Below are 24,619 nucleotides of genomic sequence, written 5' to 3'. Positions count from 1 at the left end.
AATACCATAATTCACTAAGTAATCAAATTCACACCCTTTTTCCTATTTTTTCTTTCTATCTCTCTCTACCTTCTTTCTACAAAACTAATTTTTCTTTTTTTAATGGTTATTTCACAAATAAGCCTTAAACAAAACAATCCAAAAGTGTAATTACTGTCAACAAAATGTGTGGGTAAATTTCTTTTTATATTTTTGATATCTACAATATGTATTTATTAGTTAATAAAATATTTAAAAATTATTTATGAATCAGCAAGAAAGAGGAGAAAATTCATCTCTATTATTAAAAGAGAAGTACCAATATAAATTGACCCTTAGTTTTCAAAGTTATTTATATTTGAATGCCACTGAAGTAATAAATTTACCTACATTTTAGTATTCTTGTCTTTTATAGTTTAATTAATGCATTTTTCTAAAATAAAGTATAATAAATTATGTTTATTTATTTAAAAAATGTTTCCTATAATCTGGGTAAACAATAAATTATACTTAATCAATGTCAAAAATGTAACAAGATTTTATTATTACAGGGTGATTATTTTTTATTTTGGTATATTAACTACGTCTAAAAAACATAAAAGTGTTATAAAAATACATAATATAAACCACAAAATTTTAAATAATATATTGAATTATTTAATCGTATAAATCAAAGATAAAAATAGATAACCATTTTATTTTACATTAAAATTTTGATCCATAAAAAATACATTTGCACGAACACACGAGTTATATTTTAAAAATAGGGTTGTAACAGTTGACGGATCAAAAAATAAAATAAAATTATTCATTATAAATTTTAAAATAATTATATTTAAAAATATATTAAATAATTATTTAATATAGATATATATATATATATATATTTTAAAAGGGCAATTGTTAATAATAGCACATTTTGAAATTTATGTCTCAAAAATAGCACTAGAAGGAGAAAGTCACAAAAATGACATTCATTAAAGGGTAAAATATCTCTAATACCCTTGGTTTAAAATTAAATAAACAAAAATAAATAAAAAAATAAAAAAAATGAATTTTTTTATAGATTCAGATTATATGTTTTCAGATTCGAAATTTTTATAATTTTTTTTTTGAAATTTTTTTTTTATTTTTTTTTGAAATTTTCTTTTTATAATTTAAAAATACTTTTTGAAACTGTTTTTAAAATTTTTATTTTTTATTTTAGTATTTATTTTTTATAAAATTTTAAACCCTAATTCCAAAGTTCCACCCCTTAACTCTAAACCCTAAGATTTGGATTAATTAATTCAAGGGGTATAAGTGTATATTTATCTCTTTAATGAAACCTATTTTTGTGACTTTGAGCCTTAAGTGCTACTTTGGGAACAAAAACTTGGTTTGGTGCTATTCTAGTTTTTTTCTCATTTAAAAAAAATATATTACTATTTATATAAGATAAAATTTTTTTTTTTTGCAGCCAAAAATGAATACCCGGGTCAAGCTCTAGTTACTATGAAATGGAGAGACCTACTTATTGTCACAAGATTAAGCAATGTTAATTGGGCTTGGGCTTATTGCCTATTAATGGGCCATAGCAAATTGCTTAACCGGTTATATTATCTGGAGTAGAGACATTACTATTACCGATCTTGTAGTGATCGTGTAACCGCCGGCGACTCTTCTCACTTCTCCGATGTCCTCTCCGTCTGCCGTCGGCGACCTCTTAGCCGCGCTTTCTTACCGCCTCGAGAACGGAAACCGAGTCCTCGAAGAAGAACTAAACGAGTCTTCTTCATCTATAGGACGAGCTATCTCGGAGCTTAACCGATCGCTAACTCTCGACACCAACGGCGAGGATTCTGGGTTTAGCGTTTTGGACGCGACGGTGTCTCTAATGTGCTTCAAGGCACCTCAGGTTAGTGCATTGTCTCTTAAAGTCTCGATCTTTACACTGTTTGTTTCGTTGTTTCTTTACTTGTGCCGTTGTGCGTCGTCTCTCAGGTTTTTGATTCGGTGGTTGAGTTTCTGGTGAAGACTATTGTATCCGTTTTATCATCTTCAAGTAGTTGTAAGGTGATAAGGTATCACAATGATGAAGCTTTACAGTTTGGGAGCTTGAGTTTACCTTGTTGCTCTGAGGAACTGATTGAAATCTCTAAGGACATTATTGATAAGTTGGGGGTAAATGGTGGGTTTGATTTTAGCTTTTTATCTTTAAGTTTATTATTTTTGTTTACTTACTTGGAACTGTTTGTAGGAAGACTAGCTACTTTGCTGTTCCAAGCTGTAGTGAGATCAGCAGCTTCAACATCATTCAGAGCTAGAAAGTTAGCCGATGGAAGAAACATGGGTGTGTCTAAGCTTCTTGCTTACTTACCGAGAGAATCATCTATAGAGAATGACAAGATACCTCTGAGGTTTAACCTCTTGTCCCTAGCATTTGTGAAACTGAAGCATGTTGTTGCTCTCTTGTTTCAGACAAAAATGGTAGACCGGTCTGACACTTTTTTGATGACCAGGATCCTGTTCTGGTATCAAGATCCATTGTCGTTGAAGGAAGACGTTTCAAGAATCTTGAAAGATTTGGTGGAGAGGCCTTTCCTTTGTCTAAACAAGGAGCTCTTCGAGAGGGGAGAGTGGCGCGATGTCGTCGTCTGCTTAGCGCTTTCTCCTTCTATGTTCATTAACGCCAGAGCTCTCTTACATAAGTGGTTTTTGCTTACGTGAGTGTTCCTATCAAATTCGTGTCACATCTCTAGCTTTCTGTCTTTATTTCTTACTAATTGCGCTTTCGTTCTTAACGGCAGGGGACTTGCTTCAGTGTTTGACTTACTCGCCGCTTTGGTCTCTGCAGTGGTGGATACAGTTTCAAGACCAACGTTGTGGGGTATACCTATGGAACTAGCTTCCATGTTACCATTCTCTGACGCATACTTTCCTCACCAGTGTCAGTTTCTGAGAATCTTGGCTGGTCCTCTCACCTCCAACTCCCTAGTAACGTTAGCTCATAGTTGCAAGCCTACTCCAATAAAAGTCCAAGCATTAGATGACAAAACCGAATGGTAACTTAACATGACAATGCAAATTGATTCCCACATGTTTGATGTGTGTGTGATTTTTATGTTGTGTCTTCTTGCAGGGCTTTGGCTATTAACTTCCCAGATTGGTTTTACTTTGCTTCAGCTATGCTCTTCTCTGGAGGAAGTTCGTTAGAGAACATTCACCATAGATACGCCTCACATTCACAAGTGAGTAACATTATACCGCCATGTGGTGTGGAAGGCCTCTCCGTTGCTGCGGCAACATACATTGCTTGGATCCTGAACCCTGCGAGTGGAACCATTCAAGAATCACTAACTAAGTCTCTCATCAGAGTCTCAGAGATGTTACGTCGTAGTGAGACTACAACTGGCAAGAGAAAGAAACCAGCTTCCAGTATTGTGGATGACCTGGTCAGAGAGTTTCACAACAAGATCACCAATTCATTTTCTTGTGAACTAGATAACATGCAAAACAATCTGTTGGTAAGAAGAGTGGTGGTTGGTGTACTGATATGCTCTCCATATACAGTAACAGACGAAGAGTATGAGCTGGTACTGCACTATGCTGCAACTGGGAAGCATCTAGCCGTCAAGAAGTTGCGGTTTAACGGATTCAAACAAGCAAAGGGAAGCTCTAAAACATCCATGTTGCAGTCAAATGAAATAACCAAGGAGGAGGCTGTTGAAGGCACACGCCTTGTTTTCAACTTAACCGACACTCTGGAGAGTATGTGTGCATCGAGCTTTGAAGCTGAAGAGGACGCACATGAGTTTATCAACCAGTTTAAGCTAAGGTCCAGCAAGTACTTGGTCAAATGCATCGACCGCATGATTCAACTTCACTGCGAAGAAGATGGAGATCTGATACTAAACGACATAAACATCAGACTGGAACAATGGTCGATGAAAGGACCAGAAGATCCGCAGCTCAAGGAAGATCTTGATACCATTGCTGCTAAACTAGCCTTCATATTCTCACCTGTGTAGCTGTCACCAACTCACCCTTCAGTTTTGGACAAAGAACCACTGGGATAACACCAGGCAATAACATGTTTTGTAATGATAATATTGAATTAAGAATTAAAGATCATTAATGACATGGGAGAGAGATCCTGTCTATTGAGTTTTGGAAGGGGCACACATGAAGATTCGGGTTGACAACACCAAATCATGTTTCACTTTCAGACAAGAAGTGAAGAGTTGTCAGACTCGTAAGAATCCGATGGAGAGGGACCCCCACAACAACCCACTTGGGAGCTTAAATTAAGTAGAGACAACTACAACATAGATTATTATTACCCTTCCCTCACAAAGTACTTAAAAAATTATAAGAATTGAAGAAGCTGCTATGTATACATTATACAATATAATGTCCTATTTGATAGAGTATGAGCGAGTGCAAACCGTTTGAAGAGACTCCATGAACAAAGCAGAGAAACTTGTTAAAGCTTGGAACACACCAGGCAACCCTGTCTGCAAGTTATTCAAAGTCATCGCTCTCGTCACTTCTATTGCCTTCGAATGCTTCACCATCTCTTCCTCCACTCTTCTTCTGCAAACCTCAAGCTCCGATTTCTTATCGCTTAGCGGGTCTCTAGCGTCTAACATGTGCTCAGGTCCTGAATCTGGTATACCGACACCGACCATTGAGTAGGACTGGTAGTACTTCCTCTCTAGGTTTCTGAGAGATGAAGCTTTCTTCTCCAGCTCCTTTGATGCTGAATCGGTTCTCTTCTTAATCTTGTGTTCATCCGCTTGCTTCGCGGATATCACGTGGACCACGTTGATGAAGCTTTTGATGGCTTCTGATGCGACCGTGTCGGGAACACGGTCGAGAGCGAGTTTCCACTCGTCGCAGAAGGCGTAAGCATCCGTTGGCTCTTTAACTGCAGCGTCTTCGTGGCAAACGGGGAGAAGTGTTAGTTTGAACCACGCGTGAACCGAGTGTATGAAGTCACGCTGGAACTTGATCACGTGAGTGAAACTTGAGTGCCAAGAAGAGACGGCTGATTCTAAGTCGCGTGTCGCTTGTCGGTGTAGCTCAGAGGTTGACTCGCCTTTGCTTGATCTGTTGATGAGCCCTCGAACTTGCTCTACGATGCTGTTCTGTGTCTCGTGGTATTGGTGCATGGCTTTCCACATGTACATAAAGCTGCATCATGTGAATAAAACACACAGATTAATAATGCCTCTCAGCTTTTAGTAACCAAAAGATATTTACATCTGATGAAACTATATATTATACGATCATTGCCACTTAGCTTTGAGACATAGTTACCAATTTGAGCAGTTTAGTAGTTACTTTGACAGGATAAGCTATAAAACTTTATAAAAGGATCCAAAAACTAAACTGTAGCACTAGATAAGAAAGGTAAGGGACCCTACCATATGCATATATCATTACCAAGGACCACAAAATTCTAAAAAGCATGGCTTCATAACTGTTCACCTACTTATTGAGTCCACAAGATTCTTTGAAAGATATGGAAAGTAGGTGGAAGTGAATGCAACACTGACTTTAAGAAACCAAATGGGGTAAATAAAGATTCCTTGCCAAAAACGTCAAATTCAAGAAAACCTTTTTGATCAAGCAGCAGAGGAAGCTTACCCATGACATAGCTCAACGAGTTGAGGAACAAGGTCGGTATCACGAAGACGGATTATAGCAGTAGACGTGGTTGTAACAGCTTGAGATGTAACGATGATGAGTGACTGTAGCCTCGTTATAGAGGCCTTTGTCTTGTCTAGCTTAGCTGCATCCTCTCCTTTATACTCTTGGCTTTGAAGCTGTGATAACTTCTTCTCATGCTCAATCTTCACACCTTCTCTAGCCTGAAAAGGAAATAATCCAATCACTTATCAATTGGTAAAAAAATTCATCACAAGTAGGCTTTGATTTAGAACCTTGATTTCTTCGTAGAGCTTCTTCTCCCATGCCAAGAGACGGTCAAGGGTGGAACAAAGAGACTTGACACTGTTTGGTTGATCCAAAGCCGTCGTGTCTATCCTGTACTTAACTGCCAACGGCGGCTTCGAGGTCCATGTCGAGCTCAGGCTGCTTAGTAAGCTACTCGAATGAATCACAGTTTCTAAAATGGAAAAACAAAAACCAAATCAAACTTTAACTCATAATTTATCAAAGAAACAGAACAATAAACTCACTCTTCAACTGTCCGAAACTCCGATCAAGCTGAGCTCTACCTAACTCAAGCATCTTAGACACTTGATCACCAGCCGCCGCCGCCTTGTCGAAATTCTCCTTGATGGAATCAGCAATCTCTTTCAAATCTCTATGCCTAACCACCATCTCCATCTCTCCTCCACCGGAGGTGGCATCATCAGCTTTATCATGATATCTTTCTTTTCCAACACCAATGCCGTATTCTTGCGGCATTGGTGAAGGTTCTTGGTGATGGTAATGGCGATGACTCATCAAATTACGTGTCCCTACCTCTGAAACTGACTCCATATTGTCATCTCCCTCTTCGTCCTCCTCCTCCTCAGAGGAGCTAGTAGTGCTGTAGTGATCGTGAACGTCCCATTCACTACAATGCACTTCCTCTCTTTCCGTCTCCGTCTCCTCCTCCTCAGCCTCCTCTTCATCTACAGTACTGTTCACTGATTCAAACTGCTTCTTATTCTTCTTCATACTCGAGTCGAAGAAGTCATACTCTGACTTCTCCGACTCGGTATCATGGCTAAACGGATTATTATGTTTCTGTCTCCTCTCTTGAGCCTTCTTATCGAAGAACTCGGAGTCAGGAGGAGACGGAGGGTAGAAGTTCTCCCAGTTCCAGACGGAGGAGGCGTGGGAGGGAGTAGCGGAGTAAGTCGAGTTCTGGTAGAAATTGGATCTCTGACTCATCGGAGAAGACGAAGGAGGGCTCGAGTCCGAGAGTATATGAGGCACCTTGGGCCTGTGTTGCTGTTTCCTCCGTCGGTTGGAGGTGATCGGAGGAGCCTGCTTCAGCTTTAGAAGAGGAGGGACACGTGGAGGGGTATGATTGGCCGGAGACTGTTCTTGAGGAGGAGGATTGAGGAATACTGAGGGAGTTTGATCGGATACGGAGAGAGGCTCGCCGGCGGCGAACGAGGAGAGAGCGGATCCGGTTAGACGAAGCGATCGGCAGTAATCGGCGTGAGCGGCGGCGAGGTGGTGGCGAGCGTAGACGGCTTCTTTCATCAGACGGCGGCGATCTTTGCACCGCCGTACAGTGTCCTCGCTGTCGAGTTTCGACGCCGCGCATCCCATGTTTTTTTCTCTCACTTCAGTTATCTTCGTTACGGTGGCGCGTGGAGCTCAAGTCGGCACTGCATTATTCAAAAGAGAAAGAGAGAGAGAGTGTGCGTATATTTTTCCATTCGACACTAAACACTGTACTCATTTTTCTCATATTTATCGGAAAATTAAAAAAACATAACCGACAAAAATATATTAAAATATTGTTTTCCTCGACTGATAAAAACGAGTTAGTGACTGTCATTACCTTTCGGTTTATTTGTTAAAACCTTAGATTAAAAAAATAATTCGACATTTTCTGACACAAATATTAACCGTTACCAGAAGAACCTACATTACAATACTACGGTTTATAAGATAATTCACTGATGAGCTTGTATTATACTACTCGCTAACACTAAAAGACACTTTGAACGTGTGATTAAATAATTTAATAAGGAGATAGCTATTTCAATGATAATTATTTTTAAAATTGTTGGGAAGCAGCAAAGAAACAAAAGGGTCGTGGATCTGAGGCTTCTGAGCTAAGGTCAAAGACCAGGAGGAAAAGGAAGGCATCACCGAAAGTGGAAACTGAAACGGCAGGATGGTGAAAAACTGAAGCTGAAAACGGTGAAAAGTGTTACTTTCCTTTCTTTGAACAAGTCTTTTTCGAACAGAACCAAACCACATGCATTTTTTTCCTTTTGTTTCTCTTTTTAGCTTTCTATTTTCTTTACCGATAAACTTTGTCCTAAAGGCCAAAAGTCCCATCATCATCGCCTGTACAACTGACCCCACAACAAAATCCAAAGAGTAATTCTTCTGCTCTTTAAATGGATTTTTGAATGCTTCTTCGAATCTGCCAAACTCTTGTTTTGCAAAGTTACTTGGTCGGCAGAACTACCAAATTATAGAAGATAACACTTATGCGCGCTCATTTCAATTCACTATATGTGACTTTTCTTATAATTAAGGAAATTGAATCATAACAAAATACGAATACAACTTCTTTTACAAAAGGGAGAAATGATTCTAGTTAGAAAATTCATGCACAGAATTGTAGAATTCTTCTTTTATGTTTTTTTTCTAAGTTCAGAGTCTTCAGACCAATCTAGGCTAACTTGTACTTGGTTTTTATTTCTTAGACAAAGCCTCTTCAAGTAGCGTACAGTAAGTCTCTCTACAGAGCGTACGGATGTACTACTTGTCTACTTGAAAATATAAACCTCATGATTGGCTTAATTACCCTTTTCTTTATTTCTAACGATATGCGTGCATGTATCATTTACATTGAAGGGCTAAAGAAGTTTGCTCCACTGACCAGTTCACGACTGGTACCGAACAATCACACTTGGGTTGAGACTAGAATCTATAGCTCCAAAATCAGAAGCTGAAGATTTCAGTGGGAAAGAAACTACAAGACCATGCAAGGCTTTGTTTTTATAAAGATTTTGAGATTATTGATGCATGTAGATACTTCTTGGCTAATCTGCATGATGTCACTCCAACAAGGTGCAACACAGTTTTTTTTTTTTTTTTTGAATTATACAGAGGTATCCTGGCCTCACAGAAGTGATCCAGACTAGTCATGTGTTGCCACGTGTCGGTTCTCTGTCCCTGGCGATGCCGAAATGTTAATTCTCCAGTGGCCAGGATTCGAACTCTGGCGGTACTCACAGCTGTAAGCTCTTTACCACTAGAGCTAGAAGCCCCGGTTGGTGCAACACAATTTCACTCTAACTCTAATACCTTTCTTAGTTAAGAAGGCCATGAATTCTTGATCTAAAAAACCTAAGTAGACAATAAGAAACTTTTCGAAAGGACGTCCGGCTAAATTGTTGGTGTCCACTAAATGGTTCTTACCTGAAGATTTATATATGGTTAAAACTTCTTATTTATTTTAATTATTGATTTTGCTGTAATGGACGGTGTTTAAGCTCTTAATGATCTCGTAATATCCTGATTATCGTCAAGAAACAATCCCAACATTATGGATTACCACTATCCTGCATTGTTTATTATAGAGATTTTTTTTCTTACACGTTCTAAGAATAGAACCCTTTGTGTGTGCTAAATAATTGCGAATAAGGCAACCTTGAGGAGGGCAAAATAAGGAATTTTGATTGAATTTTTTGACGTGTGTGTGTGTTTTTGTGTGTCCCTCTTAACATTTTCAATAGGCAAAAGCAGTGTCAATGACCTTAAACATCGGTGAAATCAACATCTTAGTCATGAGATTCTATTGACTTTTGAGAAACATTCTTCTCCTGATTGCTAGGAGCACGAGTTACCATCTAGGATTCTTAAGGAGGTAACATGTTGATAAAATAGAAGAAATAATAGGTTTAGTTTAGAATTGTTACTACCGTAACGCCGGTAGAGAGGCTACGACTCTTTGTATATCCTTTCTATATTGGAAAATGAATATTCATTCTCACATATCTCTTTCAATATTATTTTTATTAATTTCTGGTAAATATATGATGTCAAGATGAATAAACGAGTTGAATTATTCAGCTTTATTCTGCATTTGGTTAATCTGCCCGGCAATTCTTTGAACTTGTTATTATATAGAACCCTCTTGTCTTCTCTTTTTTGTTGTTGCTTGCATTACACGTTTTCCCTTGGTTTTCAAAGCTTGTCCTCTTTCCTTTTGCGAAGGTCAAATCTATTGAAGGTGATGTTTTGGTAAAGGTTTTTCGATTTTAGGTATGTGTTTATTGTACATTTCTCGTACGTGATTCACGTCTGCATGAATATACATGTAGAAGAGATGCTTATTGATTTAAAAAAGGTTGCCATGTAATGTCTTGAGGAACAAGGAAAGTGTGGTATTCCCTTACTGATGAATATAAAAACTTGCCATTGCAGATTCCTTAACTGAGTTTTAGTAACTTTCCGGTTCAAGCAAAAAGGAAGTTAGAAATGACGGATATAGAAGCTCTCAAGTCTATTACCACAGAGAGCATTGATCTTGTATGTATTTTTTGTTCCTCGCCATTTTTTTTTTGGTTCTGATAGCTTTTTATATGGATCAATGCCTTGCAGGAAAATGTACCCGTTGAAGAAGTTTTTCAACATCTCAAATGCACTAAAGAAGGCTTGACCTCCAAGGAAGTGCAGGAGCGTCTTACCTTGTTTGGTTACAACAAACTTGAGGAGAAAAAGGTTTACAACAATCTCTCTCTCTTTCTTTCAGTTATGTTGATGGCTCATTTTCTTTGGTTATGCAGGAGAGTAAGATACTCAAGTTCTTGGGGTTCATGTGGAATCCACTTTCATGGGTCATGGAAGTTGCAGCCCTCATGGCTATTGGTCTTGCACATGGAGGAGTACGTCTTTTCTTCCCTCTCATCATTCATGTTCTTCAAGATTCTGATGAAACTAATTTGTCTCACATGTTCAGGGGAAGCCACCGGATTATCATGACTTTGTGGGTATTGTGGTCTTACTTTTGATAAACTCAACCATCAGTTTTGTAGAAGAAAACAATGCAGGAAATGCAGCAGCTGCTCTCATGGCTCAACTAGCCCCTAAAGCCAAGGTATTTTTCTCCTTTTTTTGGTTGCTTTCATATAGAAATGTGATGGTAGTAGCTTATCTTATTAATCAAATTGTTTTAGGCCATCCGTGACAAGAAATGGAACGAGATAGATGCATCTGAGTTGGTTCCAGGAGATATAGTTAGTATCAAACTTGGAGATATTATTCCTGCTGATGCTCGTCTACTTGAAGGAGACCCTTTAAAGATTGACCAGGCAAGTTCTGCTTCTGGATAATGTCATAGCTAAGTAGCTTTCTTGCCACTAATCTTGGAATAGGTTTATCTTTTCTCCAGTCAGCACTTACAGGTGAATCTCTTCCAGTAACCAAAAACCCTGGTTCTTCAGTATTCTCTGGTTCAACTTGCAAGCAAGGTGAAATTGAAGCAGTTGTTATAGCCACTGGTGTCCACACTTTCTTTGGAAAGGCTGCTCATCTTGTTGACAGTACTACCCATGTTGGTCACTTCCAGAAGGTTTGTTTCTTCAAACTTTTCAAAGGTTTTGAGAGTTAAAGAACTATAATATAACGTTCAAGAAATTGTTAACAGATTCATAACAATTTAGATTGATTTAGACCAATTTGGATCACCAATTTAAAACGATTTAAACTGATTTGAGTTTCATAAATAGAATTTTAAGAAAGTTATCCCGGCTATAGCCGATTTTTAGAACGTTGGTAAAAATTTTGTGTATTTGATCTCCAGGTTTTGACATCAATAGGAAACTTCTGTATCTGCACCATTGCAGTAGGAATGGCCATTGAAATCGTTGTTATATACGGTCTCCAAAAGAGAGCATACCGTGTTGGTATCGATAATCTTCTTGTCTTACTGATTGGTGGAATCCCAATTGCAATGCCTACTGTTCTCTCTGTCACAATGGCTATTGGTGCTCATCGCTTGTCTCAACAGGTCAAACACAACTCTTTAAGACAAGAGTCACTTAACTTTTGTTGTCTTTGGATAATGACCTTACTTGTAATCCACGTCAGGGTGCCATAACAAAGAGAATGACAGCCATTGAAGAAATGGCTGGAATGGATGTTCTGTGCAGTGACAAAACCGGTACTCTCACGCTTAACAAGCTCACCGTGGACAAGAATCTCATCGAGGTTTGCATCTTTTCTCACATTCTACTTATCTTGATGTCACTATAGCACTTTCATCTCTTGTGTTACAGATTTTCAAGAAAGGGATTGACAAAGATATGGCTGTGCTTATGGCTGCAAGAGCTGCACGTTTAGAGAATCAAGATGCTATTGATACTGCAATCGTTTCCATGTTGTCAGATCCTAAAGAGGTATGGACTAAAGACTCAACTTCCACTAAGCTGTGATGATGCATTGATCTGATAGTTTGTATTTAGGCACGTGCTGGAATCAAAGAACTCCATTTTCTTCCTTTTAGTCCAGCTAATAGAAGAACTGCACTAACCTACCTTGATGGAGAAGGCAAAATGCATCGAGTGAGCAAAGGAGCGCCTGAAGAGGTAATTATAAACTTTCCATAAATAGATACCTTAGATTCACTTATTGTTTGCTGAAATCAAGGATTTTGTTTCTTCTTCTTGTTCTCAAGATTTTGGATATGGCACACAACAAGTTAGAGATCAAGGAGAAGGTACATGCTAAAATAGACAAATTCGCAGAACGTGGCTTAAGATCCCTAGGATTGGCATATCAGGTTAGACATACCTAACTTGTTTTACAAGTAATGTGTAAACTTGCTTTTAATAGGATGTCTTCACATTCCATAATAGCAAGTCCCAGATGGTGATGTTAAAGGTGAAGGTGGTCCTTGGGACTTTGTAGCTCTTCTTCCTCTGTTTGATCCTCCTCGTCATGACAGTGCACAAACTATTGAGCGAGCACTTCATCTTGGAGTCAGTGTTAAAATGATCACAGGTACAAAGCATGTCTTGTCTTTAACTCATACTCGATGAATTTGGATTCAAAACATCATAATACTTTCAGGTGACCAGCTTGCGATAGCCAAAGAAACAGGAAGAAGGCTTGGAATGGGAACAAACATGTACCCATCTTCATCTTTACTCTCTGATAACCACACAGAAACAATATCCATCGATGAACTTATTGAGAACGCAGATGGCTTTGCAGGAGTCTTTCCTGGTACGCTTTACAACATTTGTAATATTAGCCCTGCAGTTTCGGATACTTCGGTCTAACCGGGTTGGGTATTTTTGGTTTCGGTTAGTTCTATCCGGCAACAATTCCACCAAAGTTAAACCAAAAATTTGGTTTGGTTTGTTTCGGTGTTTCGGTTAAATTCCAGAACTAACCAAATTTTTGGGTTTGAATTAGATTGCGATTTATTTATTTAAAACTCGGATATTTTTTGGTTAGTTCGGTTAAACCAGTTTGGTTATTTCGGTTAAGTCAGATAATTTGATCATTGTTTTGTTTAAACGAACTAACCAAAAACCAAAATCATTTTCAAAAGCCCTCCAAACTCAATCAGGAACTAAACCAAAAACCAAAATTTTGGTTCATTTCGGCTGGTTCGGTTCAAATCAGCAGGGCTAGTACTTATATCTTCAAAAAATATCTGACAAAACACTCTTTTGTCCTGTTTTTTAGAGCACAAGTACGAGATTGTGAAGAGATTACAGTCCAGAAAACACATATGTGGTATGACTGGTGATGGAGTGAATGATGCACCTGCACTGAAGAAAGCTGATATTGGAATAGCTGTAGATGATGCTACTGATGCTGCTCGTAGTGCTTCTGATATTGTCTTAACAGAACCTGGTCTAAGTGTTATCGTCAGTGCTGTCTTGACTAGCCGTGCCATCTTCCAGAGAATGAAAAATTACACGGTACCATAAAATGCTTCAGCTTCATTGACTTGTAACGTGATAAAGTTTGAAATGAATCCTTTGTTTGATTCATTCTACAGATATATGCTGTTTCTATCACTATACGTATTGTGGTAAGTTTCTACACCGTATACTAAAGTCTTATTCACCATCTGATAACACATTTTAAAAATGTCTTTGTGTTACAGATGTGTTTCATGCTTCTGTGTGTGTTCTGGGAGTTTGATTTCCCTCCATTCATGGTTCTTGTTATTGCAATCCTTAATGATGGTTAGTGACTGCTAAACTTTACTATGATTCAGCTTAATTAAGGTTATTTTCTGCTAAGTTTACACTCTTGTTGAAAAGGTACTATAATGACCATATCAAAGGACAGAGTCAAGCCATCTCCAACTCCAGATTGTTGGAAACTGAAGGAGATTTTTGCAACTGGTGTTGTCCTTGGAGCTTACTTGGCTATCATGACCGTTGTGTTTTTCTGGGCAGCATATGAAACTAACTTCTTCCCTGTAAGCTTATATACATTATCTCTTTTATTGATCTTGACTCTTTAACTGTACATCACAATAGTAGCTTCTTTTTTGTGGTAGAATATTTTCGATGTGAGAAACTTCAACCAGCATAATTTCAACATGAGAGACAAGGCAGTAGCTACAAATTTGAATGAACAGATGGCTTCTGCTGTGTACCTTCAAGTCAGTACCATCAGTCAAGCGTTGATCTTTGTGACACGTTCAAGAAGCTGGTCATTTGTTGAACGTCCTGGTTTCCTTCTTGTGATTGCTTTCCTCATTGCTCAGCTGGTAAGGGAGATTTTACTCTTCTATCTCATTCCCTTAATTACAAATACCTTCTTCTTTTATAGTAAGAGCAAACCCTTTAGATAACACAAAAAGTTTTGTGCCAAAATAGCACTACTTTTAAAGTAAAATAACTAAACTATTCCAGACCCTATACCCTAATCACTAAACTCTAACTAAACAAAAACTTTGAATTAATGCTATTTTAAGAAGAAAAAATTTCTCTTGTGTGCTATTTCTTGAACAAAAATTGTTTTAGTGATATATCATATGGTATTTTTCTTTAGAACTGTTAATAGTATATGTGTACTACTTTTACAAGGTTGCATCGGTGATAGCAGCAATGGCAACATGGCCTTTTGCTGGAATAAGAAGCATTGGATGGGGTTGGACTGGAGTTATATGGGTGTTCAACATAGTAACATACATGTTACTTGATCCTATCAAGTTCTTAGTCCGCTATGCACTAAGTGGCAAATCATGGAACCGAATGGTCGAGCAAAGGGTTTGTATACATCTCGCAGTCACTTTGAAACTTGTTACTTCACAATGACAATGGTCTAACACGAACTGTGATTTGTTGTCAGACTGCACTCAATGGCAAGAATAATTTTGGGAAAGACGAACGTATGGCTGCTTGGGCCAGCGAGACGCGTACACAGCATGGTTTAGAGACAGGTCAAAAGCCAATGCATGAGAGAAATGGTGCAACGAAACTTAGCAGTTTGGCTGATTGAAGCTAAAAGGCGAGCAGAACTTGCAAGGTTGGAATATTTTTTGTGATAACATTCTCTAATATGTATATGTTACTAGAGAGTGTTAGTCTCTGACATGTTATGTTTCAGAGATGATGATCTCTTATGTTGGATTTCTTGATGAACTTTTCAGAATGAGAGAGCTTCAGACATTGAAAGGGAAAGTTGAATCAGCTGCAAAGTTGAAAGGATATGATCCTGATGATGTTAACAACAACAACTATACAATCTAATAGCAGCAGTATTGGTAGATAGATACCCATTCAAAGCATCTCACAAATATAATATTAGTAGAGTTTTGTTTTGTAGTTGAAGTTTAAAATAAAGAAAAAGATTAACCAATGGAAATAAAGCAAATGGTGGTTGAGTATCTCAACAAATTGAGAAACAAATGGTTCTCATCAATTATTTGTCTCTTTTTTTTATTAGTTTATTTTATTATAATAATCATAAGAGACTGCATCAGAAACTGTCACAGCTGCTCATCTAATAGTCTTTTAATTGTTTTGCTTAATTCATTTGTATATCTTCATCTTTTTCTTTCTATTTTTGTATTATTAATCTTCTTGATATTGACATTCATTATGATATCTTGGTGGATGATCAAAATGTCTAATGGTTGTTGTTATCTTTCACTTTATGCTTGTAACTTTGTTACTCTTATTTGATGAAAAATTCATATTTGATTGTTTTTTGTTCGAACCCTGAAGAACTAGAACCTGAGTCAGTTTATCAGAACAACAACTCAGCTCTATCTTCTTCTATTCCAACTTCAGAAGTTGAGTTTCTATCTGTACATCACAACATGTTTTCTGTCTTTAATGTGAAACATAACATATACGCATTTGTCACCAATGCAAGAGTGCAAAAGGGTATGTAACTGAACTGGGCCTGGTAAGTATTAATCAAACTTTGTTAACCATATTGACGGATCAGATCCCAGGTTACTACGAATCCGCCGGAATCCAGATCAAACCCGAAGGTAACACCAACCCTCTCCTTTTAACACTCTTTATTGTTTACATGGGAAAATAATACACTTCATCCTCTGGTTTACTTAGGAGTCGGCGCAGACATTATGAATATGAACTATGCTTAACTATCTCAAACTATGCTACCAGTCCATCGGATTCGATTCTCAATTATATCCATTAAATCTGAACAATCAGTCTTTAGTCGGATGGTGGGGAGCCACTAGAAGCGTACACGGCATGGTTTAGAGACAAGTCAAAAGCCAATGTATGAGAGAAATGGTGCAACGGAACTTCAGAGTTTGGCTGATGAAGCTAAAAGGCGTACAGAACTTGCAAGGTTGGAATATTTTTTTGTGGTTAAGTTTTTGTAATATTACTAGAGAGTGTTAGTCTCTGACATGTTTCAGAGATGATGATCTTTTCATGTTTGACCTTTCTGATGAATTTTGCAGAATGAGAGAGCTGCAGACACTGAAGGGGAAAGTTGAATATGCTGCAAGCTGAAAGCTGAAAGGATATGCATCTTGATGATTTTAATAACAACAATTACACAATCTAAGAGTCTTTATTTTCTGCTTAATTATTACACATTTTATATCTTCATTTTTTTATTTCTATTTATTCTTGATATTAACATGTATTTTGATATCTTGGTGCAAGATGTCTAGTGTAGCTGTTATGTGTTCCATTTGATGCTTGTGACCTTGTTATTCTTATTTGATGAAAAATTCATACGTGATTGGGTTTGTTCGGCTCTTGATAAAAAGAACACACATTAAATGGTAGCTCTTGCCATTACAATATCTCTGTCTTACTTTGTTTGATCTTAATTTGCCATTACATAAAGAGCCTGTTTAGCCAAAATAGTTAGGGCAGACTCTCATCCCAAAGTGGGAAGTGCCTTGACTTACAAGTAACCCTCTCCTTAACACTCTGTTCTTTTCACTGTATCTTATTATTATATGTCCGTATTAATAGGTTTCAGGGGATAAGTATGCGGATGAAGCTGCACTGTTTTTGGTTGAGTATCTTATGCATCTTTTCTCAAGGATTGGAAAGCCAGAGATTGCAACATTCTTCTTGTAGCACAGCCTGAAGTCGCACCAAGGAGACCTTACAAGTGCATACTGAGCCATCTTATCACCCAAGAATGGGCTTGGACAGTTGGACTAGCCTATTAGGTGGAGGAGAGCCTATCACCACCAACACCAAAAGAGAAGCAGAGCTTCCTAGTAACAAGAAGGATACTAAGGCATGCTGAGTCTATCATATAAGGAGATTGATGAGATTTTACTTAATCATCTCACAGTATCTGACATAAGAAGAAATACAAATGATTAGTTTGTATTTTATGAATAAAAAAGCTAAAATTTGTCACAAGAAATGAACAGAGCCACACAAATGGGAAAAAGAACACCAATCATAACAATCCCTAAGGTCTTTTATTACAGAAAAATACCTCAGAAGGAGATAAATAAACATAATAAGTCCACAGACTATATAGTATCACAACACCTTCCTTTGTCCAAACACATCTTCTGAGACCCAAAAGTCTTTGATGGTTTTTTTGTGTTTTGCAGCGATAAGCCTTTCTCTTGACATGTATATGTTTTGGAGAGATACATTCTTCTATTCACTAAAACAAATATGCTAATAAAACAAAAGCCTCATCAAATCCTATTATAAGATGACACTTTTCTTTCCTTTTGAACATTCTGCCTGGTGATGATGCTCCAGATTCCTAAGCACAATCTTCGCAAATATCTTAGCCTCACGAGGCATGTTCGCAGCCGCAGCTGCAGAACGCAAGATCCTCGCTTCTCCAGCGTTCTGCATCAAGCTGGCATGATGCATTGCATGTCTACCTCCAGGTATAGTAAACTGCACTTTCACAAGTTAGTACCAAACTGCAACTGGTTTTAAAACCACACACTTATATAAGTACCTGGACAAGCGCAAAAGCTGCACATGCTTTGAGTATAGGAGAAGGGTTCCGCAGCATTGTAACAAACCTTCCAATCTCGGAGCCGCTGCATCTCAAGTGGCCAGCTTCCGGGATTCTAACTTTCTCTGAGACTTGTGCTAACATAGACGGAGCTGATGATAAAGCAGCAGCTGCAAAGACTTGAGGTTCCATGAAAGTTGTAACGAAGCTCTCAATGTGTTTAAGAGCCTTTATTCTGGCACCAGCTAAGCTAACACTTTTAGATGCACTTTCAGATGAAGTCCCTATCATCGCATATTCATCCATCCTGTGTAGATAAGATAAGGCTTAGGCACCAAAAGAGAGAAATGTAATCTTGAATGTGGATATGAAGCTTTTGAGTACCTTCCATCAAACATGTATGCTAATGCCAATGCTGCCATGAAACGAGCCATTTTGGAAACAGAAGAGGAACAGAGGTGAACAAGCGCTGTAACTCCTCCTTCAGCCACAATGCGGAGAGCATTACCAGGGTTGAAAGCAAGGTTCCAGAGAGCTCCTGCAGCAGTTTCATGTACATCCTTGGAAAAAAAAGGTAAAAAGATGGATTAGATTATAACACAAAAGACCAGAGGACATGACAAGCTTATGAGGAAACAAAAATGTTTTTTTTTACCTCAGCTTCAGATCCTGCAAGAGCAATTAGAGGTGGTATACCACCTTCTTGTCCAATTGCAATGCTGATAGAAAGACGAAAGAGTTATCATTAAGGTGTTAGGTAAATCACTTTTAAATTAATAAAAAATTTCAAATGGTTGAACCTGTTTGCTTCTGAGACTGAGAGACCCCAAAGAGCGCCAGCTGCTCTCTCTTGCAGACCTGTGGATGCATCTGAACAGGACTTGGCGAGTGCCACCTAATATATATAATCAATAAACAAAGTGATAAGTTTCCTGAAGATGTTAGGTGAACACACATTAATGAAAATAAAAGGAAACATGTTACCAAGGCTTCAACACCACCAAATGCAGCAATGGATTCTCTATTCTTGTCATCAAATGACAAATTCCACAGAGCACCAGCAGCTTCTTGTTGAACACCTTCATGAGGCGATTTCGTCAGCTGAACAAGAGCTTCTAAGGCACCAGCCTCTTGTCCCACAGCAGCATTGTTGTTGTTGCTATCACCATGAGCAGCCAAGTTAGCCAAAGCACGAGCCGCCTGAAACAAAAAGACAATTTGTCACAAACCCAATTCAGACAATCACTAGCATCCATTACTCAGACAATAACATGTGCATTTCAGAACAAGGAAGTACCTGTTCTTGTGCTCCTTCATACTTGCAGTTTCGAGCCAACATCACTAACGCATGCACACCTCCTGCTCTTGCAACTTCCGTGCTACATTTATCATCTGCTGCTAAGTTAGCTAATGCCCCAGCAGCACGCTCCTAATCAAGACAAAGAAGAGTAGAATATAAATATGTGTGTAACCAACCAAGTACTAGTTTTGATAGTACTTAGCCAAAAGTTGTGAGGCCATTAAGGTGGCAAGAGCGTACCAGAACTCCATCACAGCCATTTGGCCATCTAAATATAAGCTTCACTAATGCATTCACACCTCCAGCTTTAGCAATTTGATTCTAAATTATAAAAAAATAAATAAACAACAATGTTAGTTAGAGAGTCAAAAAGTTCATTCATGTGTGTGTTTTAAACAACTCTTTATTAGTACCTTGTGCTCTTCTCCAACAGAGAGATTCCACAGTCCACCAGCAGCTTCCTCAGCCACAAGTCTATTCATAGACTTCGCCAAACCAGCGAGCACATCGATCCCTCCTTCCTCAGCAACAGCCTTTGCAACGTTAGCGTTCACCGACAAGTTCGCAATAGCCTTCGCAGCTTCTGACTGAAGACCTTCTCGCCAAGACTTGGCTAGTTTCAGAAGAAGCTTGATGCCTCCGTCTCTCATAACCGCTTCTGCTCTTCCGCAGTCTATGCTCGCGTTCTCATCGTCCACAACGATGAAAGTGGCGAGTCCTGTGGCTGCTCTCTCTTGTACATCTTCTTGCGAGCTTTCCATTAGCCTGAGAAGCAGCTTAGCTCCATGGTTAAGCCAGAAGTTGTTTAATGCTTGAGAGTTGCTCTCTGCCATTCGTAGAAGGGAATGAGAGATGATCCATTCAATCCAACGCATTGTTTCCTCATTGCTTATCAGATCTCTCCAGTGAGAGAACATATCCTTTGGCGTCTTTGAGTTATCGTCGAATTTAGCAATCAGGAGCTTTCCTTTGAAGTTCACATCGTGTTCAAGCAAAGGGCAGTTCAAAGCACACACAACTCTCAAGCTCTGAGACGATTTAAACAGCCTTGAAACCGCTACATGGTCAACGCTAGTTCTAGAAGCATCCAGAGCTGTTAGCCTCGGAAGCTTCTCCCAGCTCTCTGCTGCAACTCTCCAGTTCATGCTTATCGTCCCTGCAACAGAGAGGTAGCGAAGAGAGACCACTTTCCCCAATGCTTCCTCATTAATGTTCAGACAATCCAAGAATCCAACATCACTGAGCTGAGGACAGTGTTTAGCCAAAGACTCAATAGCCTCGGAGTTAACATCTCTCATACCAGAAAGCCTGAGCTTTCTAAGCTTCGGACAGCAGAAGGCAATGACTTTAACAGCGTCGCTAGTGATCCTCTCGCAGAAGTCTGGTCCAAGCTGGAGGCTCTCAAGAGCCTCATGGCGCGCAGCGATCATAGACAATGTAGCATCAGTTATCTTCCTGCAATAGTCTCCGCTTATCTCCTTCAGGTTCCTCGCTCTGAGGTTGACTATTGCGTCAGCAGAGTCAAGGCCCCTGAAGCGAACCTTGTGAAGGTTAACACACCTAGCTGCGAGAGAAGAGGCCATTGAGAGATCAAACTTGTGGGGACGGAGATCTAATGAACTCCAGAGACAAGAGGAAGCGCCAAGGCTTCTCCATGTCCTGCAGGTGGATGCTAAGCTAGCTCGGTCTCGGTAGTTCAACCGAGTGAACAGAAGAAGCACAGTGTCGTAAGACAGACTAGTCCAATCAACATAGTGTTGAGCCTTTGGTGCTAAATCCTCATCTCCAATCACAGGACAACAACTTGGTGAAACTAATCCGTTCTCCTCCACTCTCTGACGCACCCTGCGACTCATGTCTTGACCGGATCCTATTGAAGCTACAAGCATCAAAGCATCATCATCATAGAGATCCTACAAGACCTGTCAAGGAAGAGATCAAAAGGACTCAAATTTAGATCCCAAATAGAAACCAAACCAATGCTCGACAAAAACCCTCGAAGAGATAAGGACTAAGACAAGCAAAAGCTCTGGCCTTTCGGTTCCAATTCAATACACAGAAACTCCAATGGATTCAAAAGGTGAAAGAGTGATGAGGGTCGGAGAGAATTCAAGCAAAGAGCGCAGAGAAAAACTCCCCAACACATCAAATACGCAAAAGGGTATAATCAAAACACGTTAAAGTAATCACCTTTGGGGCAAAAGAGAGGAACTTTGTGTTAATTTATTCTCAGCGGCGGAGAAGGAAGAATCTGAGGAATTGGGGAATGAAGGAGAGAGAGAGAGAGAGAGAGAGAGAGAGAGAGAGAGAGAGAGACGGTGTTGAAACGAGAAGAGAGAAAGCTCATATAGGCAAAATTGAGATTGTAAAAGAGCATCAATCACCTCCTTTGCACGGTACATTATATATTACCAATTACCACTCCTCTTTTCTTCCCAATTTTTGTAAAGTAAATAATTTTTTTTCCATAATATTACAAATGTTCTTTGAATATTTTGAAGTTTTATTTTTATGATAAATTAGTATATGTAGCTTCAATTGACCAAAAAAAAAAACTTCAAATCATATCTGAGAAAATGATTTATTATGTATGTAATATAACCAATGAAATTTTTGCGCAATTTACAAATTATATTAAAATTTTAATATTGATTAGTATTAATAAAGTTTTTGCACGTATATTTTGTATGTGTTCAATTATAAAATATAACTAAGTTAACACTATTTTTACAGATTTTTTTTTTAATATTTAAACCATCGAGTATCTGGCATATTCAGAATGATATATAAAATAGCTTGTCATATCTTCCTTTTTAAATTAGTAATTACATTTCTTGGTATTAACTTCAAAATTTCTATACGTATATAATCTATTTAATGAATACATCATTTGTATAAAATTTGGTTTGTAAATAATTAATAGTTTTCTGATATTAGAGATTTTCCTATTTGTCAGAGGTGATTTTTAAGATAGATTCGATGTTTTAGTCGTAATAACGCATATCATAACATGGGTCTTACGCCTTTAATAGTTACGATTTTCTCATAGTTAATTAATCGCTTTTATGATGTTTCTTAAATAGTAATTTAAGAATATTTAACGTTTTCTCTAGTAAAAATGGCAAATAATCATAAACCATGTGCGCCAGACATGTGATTTATGCCAAAGGGACAATATCTTCTTTACTTAAGAAATCATGTAATCTCTCCGTTACTTTGTAAGTAAAAGAAACACAAATCGAGAAGAAACCAAAAATAACAAATCAAATTGCACTTTCCCTTTTGAGTAAGATTTGCATATTTAAAGCAAAAACAAAACACAAGAGAAAGAAACCCCCCTTGCTGGTTGCTATAAATAACAACCTTCTTTTCCAACCCCCTACTTTCTATTTAAAGGAATACATCATTAATGGTCTGAATCTTTGGATGTTTCACAACTGCTTTAGCTCCCATGTGTGTATCAATCACATTAACTAATTAGCTTAGCAACAATGTCCCATCAGAAATTCTCATTTCAAGTTCTGGAGATGAAGAAACTATATAGTAAAACTGAGATCAAAAACATGTTGTGAAGAAGATACTACACAACCATGAAAGCTTTTTTTTTAACTTCAGCGTTTTCGATCTGCTTTCCATTTGTAAACCGGTTTGCCATTTGGGTTGAGTATCTCGTCCTCACGCAGCTTACGTTTGCGACCCTTTTTCTAAACAATAAAAAAAGTTTTAGTCAGAGATGTTCACCATTATGTTAGCAAGATAAAGTCATAGATAATATTTACCTGTAGCTCCTTCTGCATTGACATATCCATGTATAGCTTCTCCAAGTCTTTTGCCCTGCTCTTCCTTGCCTCGAGGTCTCTGTATGATCTGTCCATTTTCCTGATTCAAGAGATGGAAGAAGATGCTGAGTATTGCTTTCTAGTTTGATACCTCTCTATGTTTCAGATCAGATGCATACTTTTTAATATCTTTAGGAATGGCTATTGTGGTGACATCACTTTTGCTTCTAGCTTGTAACTCCAGCTCTCTAGCTTCCTCTCTGATAAAGAAAAAAAAAACAAGAGTTACAGATCACAAGGTAACGCATACACTATGGTACTAACTTACTACTAAGCATAACAGAACACTTCATACAAAGTGAAGAAAAAAGAAACCTGTCTTCTGCAAAGTAGACATGTCTCCGGCTAGGCTGGTCCTCCGTACATTGCAGTGATGCAGTAAGCTTATCAATTTTCTACAAAAGAGGAAAAAAAAAAGGATAAATATGACTCTTGAGTTTCTGATGTCTAAACATAAAGCTATTGCACTGAAGAGAGAAAGATAGACTTACGTTCTTCTCACTCTGCCATTTCTGGAAGACATATCCAATATCTTGGGTCTTCATTATCATAAGCTCTTCTGCACTGTACTTGTTTACCTCTTCCCTGAAACCAATCAAAAGAGTAGGAGAAACCATGAGCTTAGCAAAAAAATGTGAGAGGCTTCAAATAAGGTTACTACTTTGGTCTATGAACTCCATCAACTGTTTTACTATTGATCATCTTGTAATAGAACTCATCTGGATTCTTGAAAGCCGCCTTCTGCTTAAGTTTCTGCACAAAAAAAAATCAAGAACAACAATAAAAATTGAAACACTTCATGAACATATACTGTCAAAGGCACGAGCTTTCAATAAACATATCTATAATAAGCATAAAGATTGTACCTTTTTAATGTCTTCCTTTTGGTGGTAAGCCTTAGCTCGGATGACATAGTCCTTGTGCTTCTCGAGGAGACCAAACTTCTTCCTCGCTTGCCTGATACGTTAATTAAAAATCGATACTTTAAGCAGAGAAACAGAGGAAACGAACGAAAGAAGAAGAAAGAAAAGAGCAAAGCTTACGGTTGAGATCGTTCCTTGTGAGCTGGCCGTGGAACGGCATTACGTAGCGACGACATGTTTAGATGGCTTTAACGACGATTTTCCGATGACTCGCAACTCTGTTTTTTGCAAAAAAAGAGAGGAGAAGACGGCGAGATAAGACTTTAGGGTTTATGGGAATAGAAGAATGTCGAACCTTCTGGCTTATACTAAAGGTTTAGTGTCGTCTGAGTCTCGTTGCAACAATTACTAGTTTACCCTTTCAAACTATTTTGCTGTCTGTTTACAAAGTTTTTTTTTTGTCAACACAAATAATGACAGTTTTCACCTGGTCTTTATATGAAATCACAAAATTGGAGTTTTCAAAAATCAAAATGTGA

The 24,619-nt window shown here is 38.1% G+C and overlaps 4 protein-coding genes and 1 pseudogene across 4 annotated transcripts; 2 read left to right on the top strand and 3 right to left on the bottom strand.

Moving 5' to 3' along the window:
• The first annotated feature begins 1,490 nt into the window (after positions 1-1,490).
• On the top strand, positions 1,491-4,134 carry LOC106445102. The gene is made up of 6 exons (XM_013886600.3): positions 1,491-1,876; positions 1,963-2,149; positions 2,219-2,378; positions 2,481-2,684; positions 2,769-3,023; positions 3,101-4,134. Exons 1-6 carry the CDS (start codon positions 1,655-1,657, stop codon positions 3,987-3,989), a joined length of 1,917 nt encoding a protein of 638 aa, XP_013742054.1. The 5' UTR covers positions 1,491-1,654; the 3' UTR covers positions 3,990-4,134.
• A 105-nt stretch (positions 4,135-4,239) lies between these two features.
• LOC106445101 (nitrate regulatory gene2 protein-like) lies at positions 4,240-7,381 on the bottom strand. Its single transcript, XM_013886598.3, has 4 exons — positions 6,165-7,381; positions 5,907-6,091; positions 5,611-5,834; positions 4,240-5,154 (listed from the first exon to the last, which is right to left on the bottom strand). The coding sequence occupies exons 1-4, from the start codon at positions 7,252-7,254 to the stop codon at positions 4,377-4,379; spliced, it is 2,277 nt and encodes a 758-aa protein (XP_013742052.1). The 5' UTR covers positions 7,255-7,381; the 3' UTR covers positions 4,240-4,376.
• Positions 7,382-7,587: 206 nt separating this feature from the next.
• Positions 7,588-16,145, top strand: LOC106449099 (annotated as a pseudogene).
• Positions 16,146-17,535: 1,390 nt separating this feature from the next.
• On the bottom strand, positions 17,536-21,758 carry LOC106445099 (protein ARABIDILLO 2-like). The gene is made up of 10 exons (XM_013886596.3): positions 21,569-21,758; positions 19,792-21,300; positions 19,619-19,699; positions 19,376-19,507; positions 19,063-19,278; positions 18,879-18,973; positions 18,734-18,797; positions 18,463-18,638; positions 18,079-18,385; positions 17,536-18,014 (listed from the first exon to the last, which is right to left on the bottom strand). The coding sequence occupies exons 2-10, from the start codon at positions 21,265-21,267 to the stop codon at positions 17,814-17,816; spliced, it is 2,748 nt and encodes a 915-aa protein (XP_013742050.2). The 5' UTR covers positions 21,268-21,300; positions 21,569-21,758; the 3' UTR covers positions 17,536-17,813.
• Positions 21,759-22,832: 1,074 nt separating this feature from the next.
• On the bottom strand, positions 22,833-24,433 carry LOC106449098 (probable U3 small nucleolar RNA-associated protein 11). The gene is made up of 8 exons (XM_013890906.3): positions 24,261-24,433; positions 24,084-24,174; positions 23,879-23,970; positions 23,709-23,802; positions 23,533-23,612; positions 23,337-23,417; positions 23,158-23,257; positions 22,833-23,082 (listed from the first exon to the last, which is right to left on the bottom strand). Exons 1-8 carry the CDS (start codon positions 24,314-24,316, stop codon positions 22,990-22,992), a joined length of 687 nt encoding a protein of 228 aa, XP_013746360.2. The 5' UTR covers positions 24,317-24,433; the 3' UTR covers positions 22,833-22,989.
• Positions 24,434-24,619: the final 186 nt, after the last annotated feature.

This window comes from Brassica napus, chromosome A4 (assembly GCF_020379485.1).
Source record: "Brassica napus cultivar Da-Ae chromosome A4, Da-Ae, whole genome shotgun sequence".
Lineage (NCBI taxonomy): Eukaryota > Viridiplantae > Streptophyta > Magnoliopsida > Brassicales > Brassicaceae > Brassica > Brassica napus.
Note: the sequence above shows the minus strand (reverse complement) of the source record. Positions and strands in the feature narration are given on the sequence as shown.